Source organism: Peromyscus californicus, unplaced genomic scaffold (genome assembly GCF_007827085.1).
Source record: "Peromyscus californicus insignis strain IS unplaced genomic scaffold, ASM782708v3 Scaffold_8__1_contigs__length_139910024, whole genome shotgun sequence".
In the NCBI taxonomy this organism is placed as follows: Eukaryota; Metazoa; Chordata; class Mammalia; order Rodentia; family Cricetidae; genus Peromyscus; species Peromyscus californicus.
The window spans coordinates 3,007,820-3,032,419 of record NW_026294606.1 but is presented as its reverse complement, the minus strand read 5'-3'; the positions used below and the strand labels follow the sequence as shown (position 1 = coordinate 3,032,419).

At 39.6% G+C, this 24,600-nt stretch overlaps 1 protein-coding gene across 1 annotated transcript; it reads right to left on the bottom strand.

Moving 5' to 3' along the window:
• Positions 1 to 3,785: 3,785 nt before the first annotated feature.
• LOC128104375 (testin-2) lies at positions 3,786 to 13,788 on the bottom strand. Its single transcript, XM_052729265.1, has 7 exons — positions 13,663 to 13,788; positions 13,243 to 13,365; positions 13,008 to 13,154; positions 12,593 to 12,817; positions 5,394 to 5,556; positions 4,478 to 4,595; positions 3,786 to 4,106 (listed from the first exon to the last, which is right to left on the bottom strand). Exons 1-7 carry the CDS (start codon positions 13,786 to 13,788, stop codon positions 4,007 to 4,009), a joined length of 1,002 nt encoding a protein of 333 aa, XP_052585225.1. The 3' UTR covers positions 3,786 to 4,006.
• Between the last annotated feature and the right edge of the window lie 10,812 nt (positions 13,789 to 24,600).

The window sequence follows — 24,600 nt, the reverse complement described above, 5'->3', positions numbered from 1 at the left end:
TGTCTGGCTAGTTTCATGTCAACTTAACATGTTAGAGTCCTTGGAGAAGAGGGAGCCTCAGTTGAGAAAATGCCTCCATAAGATTGAGGTGTACACAAGCCCATAGGCCATTTTCTTAGTGATTGATGTAGGATGGCCTAGCCCATTGTGGGTGGGGCCAACCTTGACTGCTAATCCTGGGTTCTGTAAAAAATCAATCTGAGAAAATCATGAGGAGCAAGTCAGTAAAAAAATACTCCTTCATTCTGGGAATGAGCTTCCTGCTTTCAGTTTCAGATGTGAGCTCTCAGCTTCTGCTCCAGCCGCCATGTCTGCTGCTTGCTCTCACACTTTCCCACTATGACAGACTCATCTCTGGAATTACAAGCAAGATAAACCCTTCTGTAAGTTGTCTTACTCATATGCTTTATCACCACAACAGAAATGTAACTAATACACATAAAGTTATTCTATAATGGGGCATAAAACCAATTTTATTATATTATAAGCTATCACATAAATATCCCAGTGCCAGGAATTTGCCTATTTTTGAGTTATTGATCAGTGAGGACACACAGATACCCCTAAACATTACAGGCTGTTGCAATTCCTCCTGATTTCTCTTCAGCACAAGACGAGAAGATTCTATAGCTGAACAACATAAACTTGAGTCATAGGACATGGAGAAACCAAGCTGGTGTGACCTGATGTTGCATCCCTCCTGGCTAGGTATCACAGTGCTAGAATATACTACACATGTTACCAGGGGAAAAAAGTAATCCACAACCTTACCTGGCTGTGAAACCTACCAGTTACAATAACAACTGAACTGGCAAGATGTAATGAGAGCCTCAATGGTCCCTATATATTAATTTATTAATTTATTAAGGTTTTTTTTTTGGGGGGGGAACACAGGATAAGCTAAATCCAGTTGCAGAGTCCTTGGAAAGCTGGGGATCGATCACACCCTGCTTCACAATGCCTGATCCAGACTTCACCACCCAAGAGAGCTTGACTCCTTTTCTCCTCCTTTTTAAGCAGTCACATAAGCAGATAAAGAAGCACCACCTCTATCAGGCCCAAGGTCATGGGTGGAGCAAATTCCCACTACAGCAAAATATACTCACTGGTACAATAGTGTCACAAATGTTATGGGAGTATACAACCACTTTTGGACTAGATTTCAGGCCAGTGGAACTCATGCCTGGTACTACTAACTTGGTTAAAAGCCCAGGGTTTGTTCAGTCATAAGCTCTAGGGGAGAATCTAATACTATTATTCTGCTAAATGGATATAATGTTAAATTGGTACTTAAGTTATTATTTTTATACCCAAAGATTAGTACAGCCCTCAATCTTCATCATAAAACCTTGTTTGTCAGTAGATGGTTGATTGAGACACATAGCCAGTTAGCACACAGGGAATAAGAGACTGTGCAATGCGTAGCTCTAACTGGGACATCTAAATTACAACAATACCACAAAGACCACGAGGAGGGGACAGAATGATTGTAAGAACCTAAGCAGTGAACATCTGTGTAGAAACAGTATTTGTTGTATTGACAAGTGTGTTGTACACATGGACTTACAGTAATGACGGCAAGCTGCTGTTGGATGTCTTTCTGTAGGCTGTGTGTTGCTCTGATTGGTTGATAAATGAAGCTACACTGGCCTATGGCAGGGCAGGATAGAGTTAGGCAGTACATTCAAATAGAAGACAAGATGAAGAAGGGTGGAGTCAGAGGAGACGCCAGCACACTGCCGAAGGAGCAACAAGATGCCAGCAAACCGGTAGCCCCACGGCCACATGGCAACATATAGATTAACAGAAATGGATTGAGTTAAGGTATAAGAGCTAGCTAGCAAGAAGCCTGACCCATAGGCCATACAGTTTATAATTAATATAAGCCTCTGAGTGTTTTTTTTATAAGCAGCTGTTGGGACCGTAGGGCCAGGGGACTGCAGGAAGACCTGGCCATTCCTTCATTCAAGGGTTTCTGGGTCTGTACACTGTCTCAAGTTTGGAAACTAGTTCACAGACTAAGATTTCCTCTTTCCCTGATACAGTGTAACCTTTCTTTCATTTGAGAAATTTTCTTCTAGTACAGATCAGGCAAAAATGCAATAGACTTCTTATCTATTTCATACTTGGAAATACCATGATTGATTAGCTAGTACGAAAGGTCCATAGGAATCATGACATCATAAAAATCACTTTGTCTGTGCTGTCCATTAAAATAACAATGATCACCTTGCCTTTGGAGGTTCAGTGCTACCATCTGGCCTCTGCTTCAGGGCCCAATTAGACTCATTGCATTGAATTTATTCAACTGACAGCATCATCTCCAACTCTAAAGTTGGCACAAGAAGAAAGGCAACAACAAAGTTCTTCCAATGTGCTGATATTCCTCTCACCATTTTGTGTGTTGTAAGATGAGTGATTAGTTATAAGATGTCGTGTCTTCTTATGGAGGATCGGGTTTACACAGCATGCCCACTCCAGCATTGCAGCTTCCCTGAGACTTAAATCCTTCATCAACACTAAGCCAGGAGATATCAGACATCTCCAGCTCTTTTCCAGTAGGCAATCTTTTGAAAAATGCTCAGCCAACAATTCAAACTTTGACACCCCTTTTAACTGTTCAAACTTCCATATTAAACCTAGAATCTCTACTCAGTGGTTCCATATCAATAACCTCAGCCTGATCCAGTTTGATGTTCCTTCCACCATCATCCCACACCCTTAAAATCTGTTCCCACAAACATTATCCAGACTTCTGCCTGAAAGAAATAGCAAATTCATTAAAGTCTTTAGTGGCATAATGTACCTTCTCCAGTGGTCTGCTCAGCCTTAAGTCTGGTTATAGGTTTAGAGGTCCTGAAGGGTATTGGTACTATTTTTTTCAGGAATCTCTTTCAGGGAAGGTTACAGACAGTGAAGAATTAATTTCCTCAGGAAGTAGGATTGGAATATATCCTCTGCTAAGGGTAGCGAGACTGTGTCCTTTGATGAGATTAAACCCTTCAGAATCTGAGTCCACAGCTCAATAGGGTCTTCTTACACGTCTCTATCCCAGGTACAGAATCCCATCCCTTACCAATAAGTAACCTTACTTTAATCACTGATACCCTCTGAGGCTGGGATTTGAATTTTTGTTGTAATTCAGCCAATCTTATAATGGTAGCATTTCCTCCTTGTTTTTCCACAAATTGTCAAAATGTTGTATATAGAGCCACTATTTCTTGTTCCACGTAAAAAGCATTGAGTAATTTCATCATCTGATTTGTTGCACAAAGTATACTACTTCTTCATCTGTAGATGACAAGGAACACTCTCATTTCATAAATCATGGCAAGGCAAAATGGGTACTTTACTACTCTCTAAAGCCCTGGCCAGACAAGAGGCATTTAACCCTAGAAGGCCACCGATGGTGTCCCTTATCACAAAGGATGCTCAGGAACCAACATGACCTGTTCATACAGAATGGGAATACTCAATCTAGTGGACAACATCATAAGTTTCTGTATGGACACAATGATTTCTTTTTTCCCTTCTGCATCATTATTAACTGAGTATCTCTCTCCTTCTCCTTCCCCCTCCCTCCTTCTCTCTGTCTCTATCTGTCTGTCTGTCTGTCTGTCTCTCTCTCTCTCTCTCTCTCTCTCTCTCTCTCTCTCTCTCACACACACACACACACACACACACACACACACACAATTATGTTCTTGGGTTGAATTAAGGACTGAATTATAAAAAAAAGTCCCAATGTCATTTGGAAATTGAGCTTTATTTTTGAATATGCAAATTTGTACATCCTTTTAAAAATGAAAATTCAGATTTTTATAAGAGGGTAATTACTACAATGCTGTTTATGGCACTAATATTTATGAATTTAATTCACATTAAGCATGGATGTAACCTCAGTGACTCAGGTGTCATTTTCCACACAGCAGGGGCTGTGAAGGGGAAAGCCCTCCTCAGTACACACTGTCCCCAGCCCATGCCTTCCTTCTTGCCACCCAGCAGCTCACACAATGGGGTACGTGCCATATGTAGCAATTCCACAGTTGTTGTTCCAGTCTTTGGCCATCTTTATGTAGCCCTTCATGCCCCACTCTTCACCCCAGCTGGAAGAAGAGCAGGTGCACCATTAAATAGAAAGAACACAGCACAGCAGGTTCATTACAATATTTTATCTAGCCAGAAACCACCCTTAATCAAAAGATTCAGCAAAGATTCATTTCCTGGATACCAATAGTTGAATCACACAGGACTCTAAAGATCACTTCAGAGACAGGACAGGAAGGATGTCTTCTACCTACACATGGTACAGGACTGCTGGCATTCCTATCTAAATACTGACTATAGAAGTTCAGGGAAAGGACAGGAAGGATGTCTTCTACCTACACGTGATACAGGACTGCTGGTACTCCTATCTAAATAATGACTATAGAAGTTCCCTTTTGAATTTCAAATATAAATGTTTTCTAAAATTTACCTGTTCTTGACCAGCCAATAACTGTTGCCATCTGATTCTTCTCCTTCAGAGCCATAGCCGACAACTAGCACAGCATGATTTAGGTGAACCCTCCTACACTGTGGCTCATAATAAATGCCTAAAAAAATAAAACCAAAGCCAGGGTGAGAGGCTCCAGTGACCTCACAGTGACCATGTTACCAACAATAAGAGAAGCATTTCTAAGTTCACTGGAATGATATACAAACCAGGTAAGACTAAAGAGATTTCATTATTATCAGGGCTAAGGCTGTAAACTCTCAGGTAAATGTACCAGAAACAAAATTTAGCATAAATCCTTTGGTAAATTGGTACCTTGGTTGCATGCAAGAAATCTTACTGACTCGCTTATAAGTTAGTCCAAGCTAAACCTACAGAAAACAAAAATTAATAGAACTAAAAGATCCCTTATAAGAATTATCTACATAAATGAAATATCTGATTTAAATCTTTTTTTTTTTTTTTTTTTGTTTTTCGAGACAGGGTTTCTCTGTGTAGTTTTGTGCCTTTCCTGGAACTCACTTGGTAGCCCAGGCTGGCCTCGAACTCACAGAGATCCACCTGGCTCTGCCTCCTGAGTGCTGGGATTAAAGGCGTGCACCACCACCGCCCGGCTGTCTGGTTTAAATCTTAAAGGTCAAACAGCTGGAGAAAATTCAAGTAAACTATTCCACATGGAACATCAGGCTAATTTAAAAAACATTAACCGACTCTCATTTATGGAATTATATTTAAGTAATGCAAAATAGGAAAATTTATATAAAATTCCTCATATAGAATGTAAAATCCACAAATGGAAACATTTACATTAAAATTATATAAGAAAGACATCACAAAAATGATTTGCCATGATGACAGTACAACTTTTCTGCGTAGATTCCAGAAGGAAGATACTTACCGCTCTCATAGAACTGGAAGGAACTATGGCTGGCATCAACTGCAGCAGAGATGGGCCCCACCTTAGCCACTGCCTTCATAAGGGCTTCCTCATGTCCTGGGATTTGCATAAAATCTCTGACATTAGCAGCAGAATTCTCAGTATGGTTCCTGCACTTTCTACCCTTTCAAAGTTAAGGGAAAGAAATTCATTCATTGCCGTCTACGTCCTGGAGAACACGAGCCAGAACCACAGAATTCAGCCATTGCAAATGAGGATCCTCAAATCTGTGCTCTTATAAAACATTCCAGGAAGTGAAATTCTACTGGGAAATTTGGGGCTGAAAAATAGCTCACTTGTGTTCAATGACACACCATAAGTCTTCTGTTCATAACAAATATTCACAGTGAAGAGATCTGTATTGTGTGGAGTGGCTTTCCTGTTCTCTACGTTCACAGCAGCAAGAAGGGGTCCTGGGAAAGCACCTCATCAAATAACCATACAAAGGTTAGTATTATCATGACAACAGTGATGGTTTATAGACAAATTCTACTACTTTAACGGGAATGTCAGAGAAATGCTTCATCTATCATGATGTTGACTGTGGGCTTGTAGCACATTGTAGCTCATTCAGCTATGTCCTCTGTATCTATAGATTCTCCAGGAATCTTACCATGAAGCAATGTTGGATTTTGTTACAGGTCTTTCCTGAATTTAATGAAATGATCACATAGTTTCTGTCCTTGAGTCTATGTGGTGAATTACACTTATTAATTTAAATATATGAACCAACTGCACATATATGGGATGAAGCTGATTTGATTATGGTGTATGATCATTTGGATATGTTTTAGAATTTAGTTTGCCAGGACTGTGCTGAGTATTTTGGCTTCTAAATTGATTAGAAAGATTAGACTATTAGTCTTTGTCTGGTTTTGGTATTGGGGGTACTGTTGACTTTATAAAACAATTGGATGTGTTCCTTCCATTTTACTTTATAGGATAATTTGAGGATAATTGGTTTTAGTTCTCTGTGGGAGGAATGATAAAATTCTGTGCTGAATCCATCTGGCCCTGGGCTTCTTTATAGTTAAGAAATTTTAAATTACAGAATCAATGTCAGTTGTTGTGGGTTCACATAAATTATTTACTTCATCTTGATTTAACTTTGATATGCCACATGTGTTCAGAAACCCAGACATTTCTTTTATACTTTCCAGTGCAAAAGAATATAAAAATTTTAATGCATAGACTTTGACCCACCAAATTCCCCCAGTGTCTACTGTAATATCTACCTTTCCATACCTAATTTAAAAAATTTTGGTCTTCTCTCATTTTCTGTTAGTTAATTTGACTGAAGAATTTTCAATCCTGTTAATATTTCCCAGGACCCAGCTCCTCATTTCATTTAAGTCTCAGCTAGTGCAATAAGACAAGAGAAGAAGATGAAGAGAAAACAAACAGACAAGGACATAGTACCACAAAGTATCCTCATTTGCAGATGTTGTTATCCTATACACACAAGCCCGAGAAGACTCTACCAGAAAATCCCTATAGCTGATAAACACATTTAGCAATGTATCAAGACACAAAATCGGAACACAACTATCCGTTTGTTCTGATTGACACCCCACCTATACACAACTATTGTTTGTTCTGATTGACACCCCACCTATACACAACTATCCATTTGTTCTGATTGACACCCCACCTATACACAACTATCGTTTGTTCTGATTGACACTCCACCTATACACAACTATCGTTTGTTCTGATTGACACCTCACCTATACACAGCTATCCATTTGTTCTGATTGACACCCCACCCATATACTAACAACAGACACAGAAGGAAATGAGGACACAATAGCATTCATAATTGTCTGAAAATGTTTTGGAATAAATCTAACCAAGCAAGTGAAGATTTATATGATGAAAAATTTAAGAGGTTGAAGAAGACACTAGAAGATGGACAGACACAGCCTGCTCCCGTGCTCGTGGACAGGCAGGGTTAACATTGTGAAAATGGCTATTCTGCCAAAAGCATTCTACAAACTCAATGTAATCCCTATCAAACTCTAATTCAATTCTACAAATAAATTGAAAAAAATCTTAAAAATTCCTATGGAAACACACACACACACACACACACACACACACACACACACACACACACAAACTGGACAACCACAACAATTTTGAGCAATAAAAACATGGTTTGAACTGTCATCATTCCTGATTTAAATCTTATCACAGAGATACAGTTATGAGAACAGCATCATAATGGCACCAAAACAGACATATATAACAATGGACTAGACCACACATAAACCTCCTTTCTTACCCAAAGAAGCTGACAATACCAGCTGGAAAAAAGACAGAATCTTCAACAAATGGTTCTGCTCAGACTGGATAGCTACACATAAAAGAATTAAATTAGATAATTTTCTCTCACCCTGCACAAAACTTATCTCCAGATGGACCAAAGACCTCATCATAAGACCTGATAGCTCAAAGTCATTAGAGGAGAAAGTAAGGAAACACTTCAAGTTAGACACATAGGAAAGGACTTTCTGAACTCGGTTCCTAGCAGCACAGGGCTTTAAGGCCAACAATTTAGAAAAGATGCTGAGGACCCAAGGACAAGCAGGACAGGAAACCTCACCGTTTCCAGAGGGACCTTGTGAAGTAGTATGGTGTGGAACCCAGGCTGCCAGAGGAAATGGACCAGGGTTCTCATAGGGACTTGAAAACTCGCTGCAGAGCAGGAGCCCTGTGGAATATCCCAGGAAAGTCGCCATTTGGAGAAGCATGGTGGGAGCAGCAGTCAGGGACTTGGAACCCAGGTCTCACACTGATTAGCCAGGCCTGCTCACTTTACTAACAGAGAGTCCAAGGAGCAAAGGTACCAGTGTGAGAAAAAGTCAGAGTCAGAGAGGAGCAACCGGAGAGAAATGGCTGCTTCTCAGGAAAATGTGTCCCAGGGTCTGTTGATGTTGGGGATATGGTTGAGGATTTCTCCCAGGAGCAGTGGGAGTGTCTGGACTCTGCTCAGAGGGTTTGTAGCATGTGATGTTAGAGAATTACAGTAGTCTGGCTATGTAATTAAATATGAGAATGTCTTGGATCAAGATTCAAAGCATATTATCCATCAGCATGTGAATATTCAAGAGGAGTCATAAATGGAATGAAGACAGCAAAGTGTTTCATGAATCCTCCAATAATACACTTTATGAAACAAGTAACACTATAGAAATCTGTAACAAATACAAATGCAGTAAACACAGGAATGCCTCTGTTGAATCCTCAAACTCCAATAGATATAAAAGCATATGCACTGGAAAGGAACTTTGAAATATAAAGACCGTGACAAATATTTAAACTTGTGTGCCAATTAGTCAGAATCCAAGAATTCACACTGGAAAGAAAGAACACAAACATTAAGCATGTGTTAAGTCTTTTGACTCTACACACAGACTTCTGGAGCAAAGAATCCATAGTGGAGAGAAACCACACAAATGTAGGAACTGTGGAAAATGCTTCAGGAGTTCAAGTTCACATGACAGATTTCATCCTGAAGAGAAATCACAGAAATGTAAAGAATGTGACAAGTCTAAGTGTGGGTCACACCTTAAAACCCCTTACAGGATCCATTCAGGAGAGAAACCTTACCAATGTAAGGAATGTGACAAATCATTTACTTGATACTCAAGTCTTAGGGCAAGTCAGATAATTTAGTGGAGTGACAACCTATAATGTAAAGAATGTGGTGTGTTCTTTGGTCTGAAGTTACACATTAAAATTCATTATGGAGCCCATACTGGAGAACTGCTGACATCTAAACACAATCGGTTAGTTTAAACTAGAACAACCACATTCTGTCTGGTGAGCAAATGGCTATAGATAGTTTGTTGCTGCATCAGGACTGATGAGCACGAGACAGGAGTCAGAGAAGTCAGGTAGTTATGGAATGGCCCTTAATCATCTGGGGACCCCAACCACCTGGATACCTCAATGTCAAGTCAGATGCTCTGTGGGTCAGAGCTCCTCTGCAGATGCTCTACAGGTCTCCTCTCTCGGTGTCTTTTAGAAAACTATACTAGTTCATGACAGAGTTCCAGTTTCAGGCACAATTCTGCCATTGTGACCACAACTTTCTTTTTACTTCTTAACCAAGATTATTCTCTTCATTCTATAACCATTTAAAAACACAGTCCTCGACACTCAAGCAAGATCTTCTCTTGGAATCCTTCTAGTCTTAGGAGCCATTTTTTCTTTTTATTTGTAATAAATGTTGACTGAAGTGCTGAACTCTTTGGGCCTAGGGTTCTTGTTTCATTGTCTATAGATAGGATTCTGGGATTACAACAGTTTATGGGTACAACTTCTATAGGTCTCTGCCTGCTGCTGTTACACATCCACTCTCTATTAGCAAGGCATCATTAATATCTTGTTCTATGAATGATTTGTGACCCAGGAGAACTTAATTACTGTAGTGCAAATGCAACTGATCTTTCCTTTGGAGTAGGATGAGAAAAGCACTCACATATGAGGTAGGGGTTCTGTGATCCACTCCTTTCTGCTAAAGAAAGGCTATCCTGAATATTTTCAAGAAAACATTTTATGAGCCTGGCATGGTTATGCATGCCTTTAATTCTAGTTCTTGGAAGGCAAAGGCTGCCACAGATAGGAGAGCTTGGTCCATGAAACAAGACTCCGAGTCAGCAATGTGGATTTTCAGCAAGGGACAATGAGGACCCAAAGAGCAGGCGAGAACCTCTAAGGATCCGATCCAGAGCACTTCTTGTGCTGAGTTTGTGTTAGGGAAAACCTCATACAAAGATACTATACAATCATTAAACTGTGTTTACAGGGAATAGAAGGTTTTGTTAATAGATCACTAGGGGGGGACAAAGACAAGGAAATAAGAGTAGAAAAATATATGGAAACAAACAACAAAAAGCTCAAACCTCTTAAGAAATAGCACATTCCCAAACCCTTATACAGATCATTTCTCTCTGTCATTAGTGTGCAAAGCATCAGAGAGCCCCTGGATATACAATGAGTTTCTTTCTCAGACTATACTATTGGTAAGAAAGGGCAGGCAGACGGCTCTGTGAGTTCACAGCCAGCCATTGCCAGCTGAGGCTGCAGAGTAAGATGCTGTCTCAGAACCAAACCAAACAAGAAGGCATTTTACAAGTTGGTGAAAAATATTGCCAAATGCATGGAATTGTTGATCACCATCTTCATAAAGTAGAATGAATGGGTGTTTTCAATAAATTTTACATGGAAAGAAGTACGGATGTCAGAGGAAAGTGAAAACTAATCTGGAAAAATGTATGATTGTGTATCCAGTATGTCCCCACAAAACTCACTCCTTTGCTTCGTGGTTTGGGAAGATAGGGACCTCCACATTTCCATACCATAGTAAATGTTTTCCTTCTATGTTTATAATCTGTATTTTTAAATAATATATCATTTAAAACTCTGTGTAAGTGGATTTTATCTTAAATGAAACAGATGTTTTTAATAGTTTTACATGAAAATTCAATGAATAAATATGATCTCATCTTTTTTCTAATTCCTTTGAAAGTTTTTTTATTCTATTATTTGTTGTGTGTTCTAGTTTTGCCTACATATATGTCTGTGCACCACATGTGTGGCTTATGCTTGTAGAGAGCATGTGATTTCAGATTTATAACTGGCTACTAGCTGCCATGTGGGTTCTGGGAATCAAACCTGAGTCCTCAGGAAGAGCAGCCAGTACTCTTACCTGCTGAGCTATCTCTTCAGCCCCACCTCACATGATCTAGTCTTGAGAAAAAAGACCAATAACGGACACAGGTAGGACCTCAGGAAACTAAAACCCTTCAAAACATCAAAGGAAACCATCATTCAAATAAAGAGGCAGCATGGGAACTTTCTTTAAAGTTATATATCTGATAGATGATTAATATCCAGAACACACAAATATTTAAAAAACCATGAAAACAAATACCTAATTAAATCTGAGGGGATTAGAACTAATCAGAGATCTCAAAAGAAGGAATAAGATAGCCAAGAAATACTTTTTAGTATGTTCAACATCCTTAGTCATCAAGTAAATAGAAACTAAAAACTGCTTTGAAATTTCATCTTACTCTGGTCAGAATAGCTAAGATAATAAAACAAATGAGTAAAATAGGATGGTACAAATGTGGATAAAGGGGAATACTTATTCACTGTTGGTGGGAGTGCTGATTAGTGGAGCACTCATGGAAATCACAGTGCAGTTTCCTCAAAAAGCTAGAGATGAGTTTAACTTATGATTCGGCTACAGCACTTTTGGACATATAACCATAGAGTTCTATGTCCTAGCACTAAAGTACTTGCTCATCCATGTTTGCTCCTACTTTATCCATAGTAGCCAGAATATAGAAACAGACTAGATATCCATCAACTTGTAAATGGATAATGAAGACTTGGTACATATACACAGTGGAATATATTCAATTATAAAGAAAAATGAAATTGTGAAGTTCATAGGCTAGTGGTTAGAACTGGAAATAATTCTGAATGAGGTAATCCAGACCCTGAAAGACAACTGTATTAGGCTCTCTCTCATGTGGAATGCTAGCCCAGGTTTAGGTATCATTGCAGAAGCGGGGAGGCATTCTAAAACAGTGTAAAAGCTAGAGATAGTGGACATCTGTAACAAAAAAGTACATGTTGAGACATGGTAGGGACATTGCACACATGAAATTACAGAGTTGTGACTGTAAACACATGATCTACACAAGATCCACCCTGCCAAAATACCAACATGGACAGTGGGGAGGATCATGAAGTCCCACCCCTAACTGTAAAGCTATTGGCAATTGATAGCTGTTGTAGGAGAAGAGTAAGTTTTCTTTAAGAATGTAGCCCCTGAGAGTTTACTTATGCTCCAATAAATGGTCCTATACTCCTGTACACACATGTAGCATTATGTGTGCTTAATGGGTCTAATAAAAAATAAAAGCCCAGGAAGTAAGGAAGGAAAAGTGTTTGGGGGTGACAGAGGAGAAATTAGAGGTAGAGGGAAGGTATAGATTTGATGAAAACATATTATATGCATGCATATAGTTCCCTAGCAGTAAAAAAATAAATCAATAACAATGTGAGTTTGAAGAGAGCAGATTGCTCTGCAATTGTTCTGCTTTCCACCGAAATGGCAAGAGCACAGGAGTTCTACTTACTCGTCCTTTGTAAGGATAGGACTCCTCAGTTGCCAAGCCGCCACTGTCCTTCACATACTGGAAGGCATACTGCATGAAGCCACCACTGCAGCCATGGGTAACATTAAATCCCATGCAGTCCAGTAGGTTCTGTTCACTCAGAGGGACCAGTCTTCCTGTTTTCCTGAACATTTGTCCTTCCAGGGTTCCAGTTGCACTAAAAGCCCAACTAGAGGCACAATGACCCTTAGGGATAAAGCAAAAGCTGTCATTCATTCACAAGTCCAGTAACAGATATTTGTGAACAATTCATACATAAGAATACTTTTATAAACCAGTGAACTGCATGTTGCTCCACAGTCTGTAAAAGCAAAGATGATATTTGTTTCATAGCTTCCTGTTAGTAGTGAAAGTTGGAAACATCACACTGCCTTACCTGATTTTTCACAGGAGTCACATAGCCTTGCTTTCTCCAATCCACATATTTGGGGACAGAAAGAAACAGATGATCCTGGAATATGTGCCTCTTCTTGATCCTCTGCCTTCGAAAGCCAGTCATCATTTTCCCAAATTCTGTATTGGTCTTCAGGAAAAGTCAACAAATGATTGAGGGTATTTATAAAGAGCTGAAGAGGAGAACTACTCTGTTATGTAATTCATGTCACACTCACCAAGTCACCAAAGGCATTCATTGCCATGGTGAAGTCATGCTTCCCCTTTAGGTATTCCCAATTGTGGAGCTCAATCATTTTAAAATTCTTCTCCCATACTGTTCTTCTCAGTCTTTCTTCATTCTGGAAAAAAAATATAAGTTGTGATCTTTTATTCTATTCTAAGTCCAACCTAAGTTCACTCCGTGGACCTTCTGTTGAAGACAAACCATGACAAAGGAAGGTTGTACTCTTCTGGAAGCCATTAACCACACCACCCAGAAGCAGTAGAGATTTTGTCATATAGTACACATGATGTATGTGTTTAGGTTAAGCCTTGAATAGAGCTGGATTCCAGAACCTATGGTATGGCCATAATACACAAATACATAAATACACAAAGTCAAGACTATCGTCGATGGGGATTTCCCTGTTACTAACTGTGTTGTATGTCTTCCCATGTTTTGTCTTCCATTCATGCCATTCAACATCCAAACTGGGATCAAGTGTTGGAACAGTTGAGTCGACTTCCAAGCAGAGGACGGCTAAGAACAGAACAGCAATCATGTCTCATACGCCTAGAGAAGGAGAAATGAGATTCCAATTACATCAATGCTTCAGAAAAGCCTTCTTATTCCTACCTAGAAATCAAAACCGTAATGGTACAACAAAATTATTTAAACTGTCCTAAGAACGTACTATGAAAAAGGTTAAAGATCTGGTTGGCTTAAAGCAAGACATAGGAATTTGGTTTATCCACTAAAATGAAGAGCAATTCATCAGGCTCCAGTAACTGGACTGTGTGTCCACTGTGAACTTAGCTCATCACAGGGTGTGGATGCACCTTATAGTTTAGAAGTTTAAAGCAAAGACTTAAGACATAGTTGGCCCAGGTTTTGTGCCAGTGGTACTGAGATCACATGAGTAAAATTTCACTAGTGCAGAATATGATCCCAAGTAGGGAGAAATATAACCCTGAGAGTTGGGGGCCACAAGAAGTCTTTTTCTTGGCCTGAATGCACCAGGAGATGTCTTGGCACATTCCCTTCAGAAATCTTTTGGAAACATTCTCTGTTGACAACCATAGAAAGACAACATGCATTAGTTCCTATTCCCTTTACTTTGGAATGTGACTGAAAAGTCCATTTCACCTCAGTGAGGCCTTATAGCTGAGATCCTGCATGCTGGAGTCACCAGTGCTGGGGAGGTCATGAGAGTCAGTCAGTTCCAGAATTCTAGGTTAAGTTTTGAAATCATGTGTACACAAGCAACGTGAAATGGGCCCAGAATGTTGTATTTACGTATTTATGAAATATATGTAACCATAATAATAAACAGGAAAAGTCTATGAATTTGAGAGGGAGTAAGGGGAGGCAAAGGAGGTATTGGAGGGAAAGGACGCTGGAAGGGGAAAGGGAAGAGAGAAAACTACATAATTATATTTTAACTTAAACTTTTTTAAAAAATAAAGAAAAAAAGGGCCGGGAGGTGGTGGCGCACGCCTTTAATCCCAGCACTCGGGAGGCAGAGCCAGGTGGATCTCTGTGAGTTCGAGGCCAGCCTGGTCTCCAAAGCGAGTTCCAGGAAAGGCGCAATGCTACACAGAGAAACCCTGTCTCGAAAAACCAAAAAGAAAAAAAAAAAAAAAAGAAAAAGAAAAAAGGGTGTAAAATACAGTCAGTAGGTGAAAGAGACAAGTTAACAAGGACATAAAAAATGAGGCTGTATTTGGTTGAAAGATTGAAAAGGAAAAGAGAATGATTTAGATAAGAATGAATTTTATACCATAAAACAATTTTCACTAAGAAGGCTCGAATATGAGAGGAATACCAAGAAAGGTTAAAGACAGATGGGAAACAGCCTGAGTAAATGTGTCAGGTGTGTGGCAGATGAGATTTACAGATGAAAGATAATGGATGATTAAAGGTTATTAAAATTTCTAAGATCAAAATTCAATGCACTGATATCAAACTTTTCTTTAAATAAGTGGAATTCTCTTAAGATACTGGTTTGCTCATAGTAACACATACAAAATTTGATTTAAAAATTAAAAAGTATGTGTAATCAACACAATTACTTATGATTTTTGCTAATTTTGTTAGATTTTAACCATTTGAATAAACAGTCTTAGCAAAATCAATATTCATTAAAAATTGTTGACTTTTTGTCTAAATTTATCTAAATGTAACAGGAAAGTTAAAATTTCAATAATGGTAAAGCTGCTCTGGGTGGGCAATTCCAAAGCTTTAGGGCCTACACCAACAATGACCTGGTGGTCAGGGAAAACACTCAATATTTTGGCCGTTATAATCCCTGTCAGCCAAGACCCCAGAGAAGATGGGACCTGTCCTCTTCACTGGGGACATGATGTCTCCAGCCATGCTATCGGAACCAGGGTACACCCTGCAGGGAGAAGAGTCAATGGAGATTGACACATCCCCTGTGCTTCTGAAGGAAGCCTCATGGTCAGCAGGACCCTGACCCAGCCATTGAGATGTCACAGCAGAGCAGAAAAACTAGAGAATTCAGGGGCTCCTCCTAAATCACTAGGAGTGAGCTCTAAGATGTCTCAGTAGGCTTTAAATGTATACGGCATTAATCTGTGACCACCTACATGGTCTAAACATCCAAGAGCAAAGTGTAGCCAGGACTACAAAATAATCCCCCTAGATTTGGCCAATTCAAATGCCAATTTTTTTCTTTTGGTTTTTTGAGACAGGGTTTCTCTGTGTAGCTTTGGCTGTCTTGGAACTCGCTTTGTAGACTAGGCTGACCTTGAACTCACAGAGATCAGCCTTCCTCTGTCTCCAGAGTGCTGGGATTAAACACCAAAAAAAAAAAAAAGTGATCCTTATCTAGGATCAAATACTCTTTTCCAGAAGATGTTCAAAATGAGAAACAGGAAACACCTACTGGAACAATAAGTCATTTGAGAATTGACATACTCTCTTCAAAATGGACACCACAGGTTAACTTGAGATAAGTGTCTGTGCCCACCAGGCAAAGTCTTCCTTAAGTACTTCCTGTTTCCTTAAATAGGTAATTAGGTTTACCTCTTCCAGTATTCAATAACTTGCCCTTGCAACATCTTACTCGACATTGAATCTTACTATTTTAATTTTTCTTTGTTTCTTTGGTCTTGGTTTATTGTATGAATGCTGTGAACTTTTGTAACCAGATGTCCCTTGTGGTTCAGAAGTCTAAAGCTTGAAGTACTTGGGGTATTCTTGGCTTAATATTTGGACCAATAGCACTGAGGTCACTCTAACAAACCTTTCCTAACGTGACATCTGACCTCAAGTACAAACAAAGGTGACACCAGGAGTCTGGGCACACATAACACGCTCTTTCAGACTAACAGAACAGGAGACACAGTGTATCTTTGAACTTCCCTTCTGGAACAAAAACTTCTTGCTGTTTCCTCCCTAAAGAATAAGGGAAGGACAACATCCACTAGTCCCTCTATTCTACACTTGGGACTGTATCTTCAAACTTTACAATCACTTTTAAAATATGGAAAGAGGTCACATGGCCAAGGAACTGGAAGCCAGAAACACCAGTGTAAGTGAGGCACAAGGGCAGGCCACTCTCAAGATCAGGCTCTCAACACTCCAGGTATGGCCAGGCCAGGGGTGTATCACAGGCAAGAAAATGATGCCTAGTGATACAAGGAGTGAAGGACACAGAGCTTGTGAACAGGGGATACCTGAATGCCTCTGTGGTCAGGCCCAGCTTTTCTCAGTAGGCACTAGCACAGAGTGGGGACCTTGGGGGATCTGATTATCTTTTAGCTTTCTCTTCCTCCCACCCCGGCTCCCCTGCACTGGGGCTGGAGAGGTTGAAGAGATGTTGTCATCCCTGAGGGATGTGCCTGCTTTCCTGAGAGAGTCTATTCAGGGCTGTTCTCTAGTTGAGTTCCCGATCTACCTTCCCTGGCCTAGTGGACTCACCTGGGATATCCGCTGCTCCTCAGATGCCCTCCACAGACTTGAGATTCAGAGGTCCACAGGTCTGTCTTACTGCTTCTCCCTTAGACTTTAACAACTGAGTCTTTGCCTAGGAAGCCCCACCCTGGAGTCCTGTCCTTCTTGGAACAGGATGTGTCAGTGAGTAAACCAGCCCCCTAGGCCTCAGGATTCCAGGAATGTATCCACAGCTGATCCCATCCCCTCATGGGACAATTGGTAGGATGTTACTGTTAGGCGATGTGACAAATCAGCCTTGAGACTTTGAATCCTGAATTGTGTTTGGAGGGTTTATCAGTAAAAATGTTTCCAGATAATTCTGTGTGTAATTTTAGCCCAACATTGATTTTACTTTAGAAAAAGTGATTTTGGTGAAAATATCTTGGAATGGGCTCAGTCAGTATACTCTAAGGCAGTGTTTCTTGTTTAAGTTAAGGTTGAACCCTGTGTGTACAGATACTAGAGCATTTTGACTTCAGTGTTGGGTAGAATACAGATGTCATTAGAGTCTTAGCAGAAGACCATCTCCAGTCAGGAGTGACATGATGAAGGTCAACCCAACCCTAGATGGGAAAAGGAACAGATGATGTACCAGGTTTCCTGACACTGCCTGGCATTTGGAATGACTTTGCTCTGTCTCCTCACTCAGGAATTATTCCTCCTCCTTGTCTTCAGCAAATAAGTCATGAAATATGAGTCATTTTCAAAAAAACATGGGTACTAAGTGCAGAAAAGTGACCGAGATCTTTGGAAAACAGCTTCCAATTTTCTCTGCATTTTGTTTTTCGCTTTTCTCAACATTCATTCTGAGATTTAATTCTAGAAACTTACCTTCATGAGTGTTAATATCAGAATTTCAGACAATGAGAACTGAAGAGGTTTCAGAGAGATAAAAACAGTGGTGGCTAAGTGTACATGTATAAACTTAGCTCCTACAGTTCAGGAAATAAAGAACACAGCCCCAAATGCAATAAAGTTCGTAATTTTCCTAATTATATGAATATATATTCATTATAGAAATTGTTCAATTAATTTATCATGTGATTTCATGTCATTTTAAAACCATATTTTTATTTGTTTGATAAAAGTGGAATCATTGTGCACTCACACTTATGTACTAATTTTTGCTTGAGGTTAAACTGATCTCTCATCTAGAAACATAACCTGAACCATCACTCTCCATGTGGTAAAATATTCATAACATGAAAGTTCCCATCTAAGCCATGGTGGGTGCTCAGCTCAGTGGCACTAGGGAAAATAACACTGATACATAAATATCACCAGCATAGATCTCAATGATACTGTACTCATTAATCAGTAATCTTCCACTTTATTCTCCCAAACCTTCCATCCAGCACTGCCTTTTCTGTGTGCATGAATTTACCTCCTTCTATGGGTTAAGCATTTGTCTCCAACCACAGCCATGTTGAAATGTAATTGTACTTATAACAGCATGAAAAAGTAGGAGCATTAAGAGATAAAGTGGCTCCCAAAGCATGTGTCACTATTTACCTGCAGCCTAAGGCTATTAGTGTTCTATTCCATTGCAAGCGCCTGTTTTCCTAGTCTGTTAATTGCTTTATAACATTTGTTTTCTTCCCCCATGTCTGGTGAAAATAGGTTTGGTACTTGCCTCCCCTACACTATGCAATGTACACAAAATCTAAACTTACACCAAGAAACTTATAAATGCACGAAAAACAGTACAAGAAACTTAAGTCAGAGGGGAACACATCACGTGATTGCAAGTCATTGAAACTACTATGCAAAACTGGGTAAATAGTGCTCATGCCATCTCAATTCAGACCTCTGAGAGTCAAGCGCTAATTCTGGCCTCACATTTCCTTGAATCACGCCAATTGAGCCAACAGTCCTGACAAGCCAGTTTAGCATATCACCCTCCATATCTGATAAGATCTTCCTTTTCCTCCTCCTCCTCCTCCTCCTCCTCCTCCTCCTCCTCCTCCTCCTCCTCCTCCTCTTCCCCCTCCACCATGCCCCAGGTAAACTCTGATCACCTGGTCTGTCTGCAGCAACATCCTGAAGGACACAACTGAATCCTTTCAACATTAATTTAAATCTTTACAAGTATGTTTATTCAGCAACAACAATTCATTTTAGAATTACAACATAGAGTGAAAAGAAGCTAATTTTAGTGTGTTCAAATTCCTATGGTGCTGCACCTTCGGATTCAGTGACTTAAATAAATCAGAATTCCTAGGAATTCTCAGAAATTTTGTAACTATGATTATTTTAAATATACTTCTAACAATCTTCACATTCTATTATTTAGATAGCAAAATTCTTGTTTAAAAATAAATATACTAACTTAGTAGAACTTACAAGGAACTACTTCCTACAAGAATATATAAGCTATGAAAGACATAACTTAATATTTAGGTCTCCTAGTTACATAATAACCCCTCATGTGATCACATGTGTATACTGCCCAAAGGAAGGATTTATTTTGTGTTGAAAATGTTTGATGCCTTGAGAGTTTACATATACAGAGCTCCAACCTGTTTTTGGCTATAACATCCCCCACTTTTGTCAATGTGGCTCTGAGGGCAATCTTTCCCTCACTTCTGGGCTTCCTAGTAAGGACCCCTCTACCTATTTCAATGGTCTTTAATAAAGTTTTCCTACCTGTGTTTTAATGAGAATCATGGAATAACTTTTTATTAAACAGTAGGTCACCTACCTATATTTTATTTTTTTTCCAGTGTTATATTAGATAAGCAGGCACCCTCATCAAATGTAGACACTGTTATTGGCAAGCCTTCAGGCTTCAACCCCACTGACTTCAGATATCAAGGTCCACTGATTTTGGTACCCTCATGATCCAAGATTTGAATCTGCTGAGCTAGTGATAGACTAGATGTAGGGATGAGTATGCAGGACCTAATATTCAGCTTCTACTTCTGAACCTGATATTTTATGATTTTTTTTTACTGATATCTGTAAAAAAAATTCTACTTAATAGACACCAAAAACCAGACAAAAACTATTCTACTAAACATAGCTTAGCAAAACATTAATGTAGCAGGGTCCTTGCTGTTGTCCCTTTGGGACAAGTAGGTGCAGAGTCAAACCACACAGACTCTGGTACCCTCCACCCCACCCTGGGGCGAAGTCTGATGAATATGCATCTGCTGGTGTGACATGGCTGCCTCTCATTGGTCCAAGTCATCTCCAGATCATGTTTTAGCTGCTGTTGCTAAGACCATCAGGCAGACCCAGGCTGGCTCTCAGAAAGCAACTTTTTTACTTGTTTGAGCTGTCTGGCCCTCAAGCCTGTTAGGGATGACTCATCCCACACATTAAGTTTAATGGCATCATTTCAGAGAAGGATGCATAAGGGGTTATTAAAAAGAACTGGGATGACACAAAGGTAGTTACATCAGTGAGAAGCCCACCAGAACACTAGGGATGACACATGAAAGCTACATCCTTAGAGAGCCTTGCAAAATGCAGGATATAAATAAATATTGCATGGTCCATGAAGTTCCTGAAACTTACAGAATTCATAAGATCCTGACCAAGATTAAAGAACAAATAAACAGCTTAAGCTACAGTCATCCTACAATGAACCATGCAATGGAAGTGAACTGCAAGATCCTCACAGTGTCCCTGGGGGTGATGTTGAGAATAAGAATGGGTGCTCCATTAAAGAGAATAGGATTCTGTGTTTATCACCAAGGTAGGTACAAAGCTCTATGACCATCAGATAGTGCAAATGCTTCTATTTCATATTTAATTTTATTCTATGGAAGTATTTTTTTATGGATTTATATCACTTCAACTTAGACAAAACCTTTAATTATTTAATAAGCACCTTTGTTCATGTTGAGGGCTATGCCATTTTATTACTCACTTCCAAACAACATTATAACACGTATTTTTACAAATGTGATAATGGGTAAGTATTATCTTAATTTATTCTCTAGAAGTGAAACTGTCCAGTGCAAAAGAGATAATCTAAAGTACACTCCAAAATCCAGTAAGCTAATGCCCATCTCTTCAATATTTACAAGAATACTCATAAGCAAAATGTGATCTAATTTATCAATTTCATTTCAATAATTGTCTTAATTATAAATGTTATCATTACAAACTCAGTGTGTTATTCAACATTGCATTTATTATATTATTGATGATTCTTTTTTAAAGTTGATATTAAATGCACTTGTCTTGTATTGAGATCCCATGGGGCGGCCACTTTCTAAGCAGCTTACATTTACTTTCTTTACTGTTTACCATTACTATATAAAGGTAAAATTATCAATCCATCATTTGATTGTAAACCAGATGAGACATTTCTGGATGTTCAGATAAAATACTTGAATAATGTTCCCTTCCATGTTTCCTACACAAAAATGTAAAGAGCATATCTTATCCATGGGTTCACATGTGTGAAACACTGAAGGACATTATAGCTTCCAGATGTTTCAAGTCTTCTCTTGGTTGTATGATGCCATAGAGCCTTCATATTAGAAATGTGTTGGAGAAGATGGAAGAAGAAAGAGGAAGAAGAGAAGGAAGAAGAAGAAGAGGAGAGGGAAGAGGAAAAAGAGGGGGAGGAGGAAGAGGAGGAGGAGGAGGAGGAGGAGGAGGAGGAGGAGGAGGAGGAGGAAGCAACAACTGAAAAGACAACCTGATCTGGGTGTAGGTCTCAGCAGAAAGCCTATCTTGTCTACCAAACAGTGAATGGCCACATAAAAACACAGAAACTGCTTGCTAATTGTGTCTTTAGTGTATTGAGTCTTGCTTCACACTATGCTTCTGAATCCTCTGACAAGAACCATACATGGGATTCTGTCAGTCATGTCTTCTTTCTACTCTGACTCCATGTGATTCAAGAAGAAAACAATGAAGAATAAAAAGAAAAAAAAGGAGTGATAAAAAAGAGGAGCATGGACTTGCTCTGACTCCAGTGTACACTTAAAATCTCTATTTCTCAAAACACCTGCATAATTATTTATCTAAGATAAATGCATTCTTTTTTATGGAATGCTCATAGTTTCCCATGTATTAACCTCTTGCATATTTTCAACTGTCTGCTAAATTCCTTAATCATTTTTAAACTCACAATTTTTTATAATTTCATTTATTTTCCTCCCTCTCCCTGCTCTGCTGCTTCTCCTCATTCCCTCTCAAATTCGTAAGTGCTTCTTATTTAATGATTGTCTCGTATCCAAAGTGTGTCTTACCTTAATGTGTTGGGAGTCAACCAAGGGCAATGAAAATAACCTATATTGTTGGGTTGTCTCTTGGACTCCCCTGACCAACAATTTGAAGGGAGGTTTTCCATGTCTGACACTGAGGTCTTGATAGTCTACAGCTCTTGGGGGATAATTATCACCAAAGAGAGTAACTTCATTTAAAGTCTCTCTCTCTCTCTCTCTCTCTCTCTCTCTCTCTCTCTCTCTCTCTCTCTGTAATCCCTTCTGCCTCCTTTGACCACTTATTGGTTTACATCCCCTTTCCTCATTTTTTCCTCATTTTCCCTCTAAATAGCAGCATCTCCTTCTATGCCCCTCTCTGGGGTTCCTTCTCTGACTGTCCTGATGGTTTGTTTTTGTCCCATTCATCAGTTGAAGGGCATTTGGTTGTTTCTATTTCCTAGCTATTGTGAATAGAGTGGCAGTGAACATGGCTGAGAAAGCAAATGTGGTGTAGGATGTTGAATCCTTTGGGCATATGCCAAGGAACGGGTATATCTGGGTGATATGGTAGGTCCATCTACTTTTACCTTTTTGAGAATTCTCCACATGGATTTGCATAATGGCTGTACCAGTTTGACTCTCACTAAGAATGAATGAGGGTTCCTCTTTCCCTGCATCTTTACCAGCATTCATTGTCAGTTGTTTTCCTTACCTTGTTTGTGTTGACTGTGGAAAGATGAAATCTCTTGCCTTTTCCCTTTCCTCTCTCTTGCTAAACCATTATATTCCATTCCCAAAGCTAGCTCCCAAGGTCCATTACCTTATTTGGCCATTGACTTATTCCTGAGACTAAACACCAAGGTCCAGCAATCAAAATTCATTATTTGGCTACAGTGGCTAATCTGTCCAATCAGGATTTACCAACTCATTCCAGCACAGAAACTTCCCCTTTCTCCTTAAAAATCTGCTCCTGCAAAAAAAATCTGCAGCTGCTTGTTGTCTGCCTTTGCCTGATCCAGAGGCAGCTCCCCAAACCCCAGACTTGTCCCTCTGGGAGAATAAATCTTCTTTGTGCTGAGAATTTGGTGTCTGGGTGTGTTCTGTGCCAACTCTGGGGCGTTCCCTTCTACCTATATAAATTCCCCAAATATTTAAAGGCCTGCAAGTTTCTCGTTGGACAAGACTACAGAAAAAGTACTTAAGGAGTTTGGTTTGTGACTAGTGAAAGACCTCCCAAGTCTTTACTCTGGGGCCTCAAAGAGACTGGGAACATCTCTCTGTATATTTTATATTAGAATATGAATACGAAACACATACTTTCTCCTGTGCTTCATAACAAAATGGCCACAAGTGTCCATGAGCTTGTTTTGTCAAGTGTGGCCCATGTGGGCTTGCATTCAAAGGCCTTTGTTCACTGTTTCTTGTTCATATGTAGCTTACTTTAACTCTATTATTGGTTAACTCCCTTCTTTTCTTTTTTAAGATTTATTTATTATGTATCCAGTGCTCTACCTGCATGTACACCTTAACACCAGAAGAGGGTGCCATATCTCATTATAGATGGTTGTGAGCCACCATGTGGTTGATGGGAATTAAACTCAGGACCTCTGGAAGAGCAATCAGCTCTTAACCTCTGAGCTATCTCTCTAACCCAATTCCCTTATTTTCTGTCAAGTAACAAGTGCACTGTGGTCCCCTTGCTCAGTCCTGGACAAACAGTGGTTAGTGGTGATTATGAGAACTGTGTTAACAAAAGGCCCCAGATCACAGATCAATCATTTGGTTGGCTGGACACAGCAGCAGCTGTTGTTCAATGTCATTCCCCCAAGGAGATAATAGTTTCTACTTCATTGGGGGAGGTTCTGTTCATTAGTGGCATGGAACTTTAGTCACAGAACAAATAGTTTCTCTAAAGAAGACCCTTGAAGCCAGGTGGTGGTGGCATACACATTCAGTCCCAGCACTTGGGTGGCAAAGGTAGGCAGATCTCTGTGAGTTCGAGGCCAGCCTGGTCTGTAAAGTGAGCTCCAGGACAGTCAAGATTGTTACACATAGAAACCATCTCCAAAAACCAAACAACAAGAATAACAGCAACAACAACAAAACCCCTGAAAATAGGTGATCCTCCATATGATGATGTACATGAGTGCTTCCTTTTATTTAGGAGCCACCAAAACTGACCAAAATTTCACTGAATCTGGCAATGAATATGAAAAAAGATAAAGCAGAAGCCACACAGAGGGAGTGGG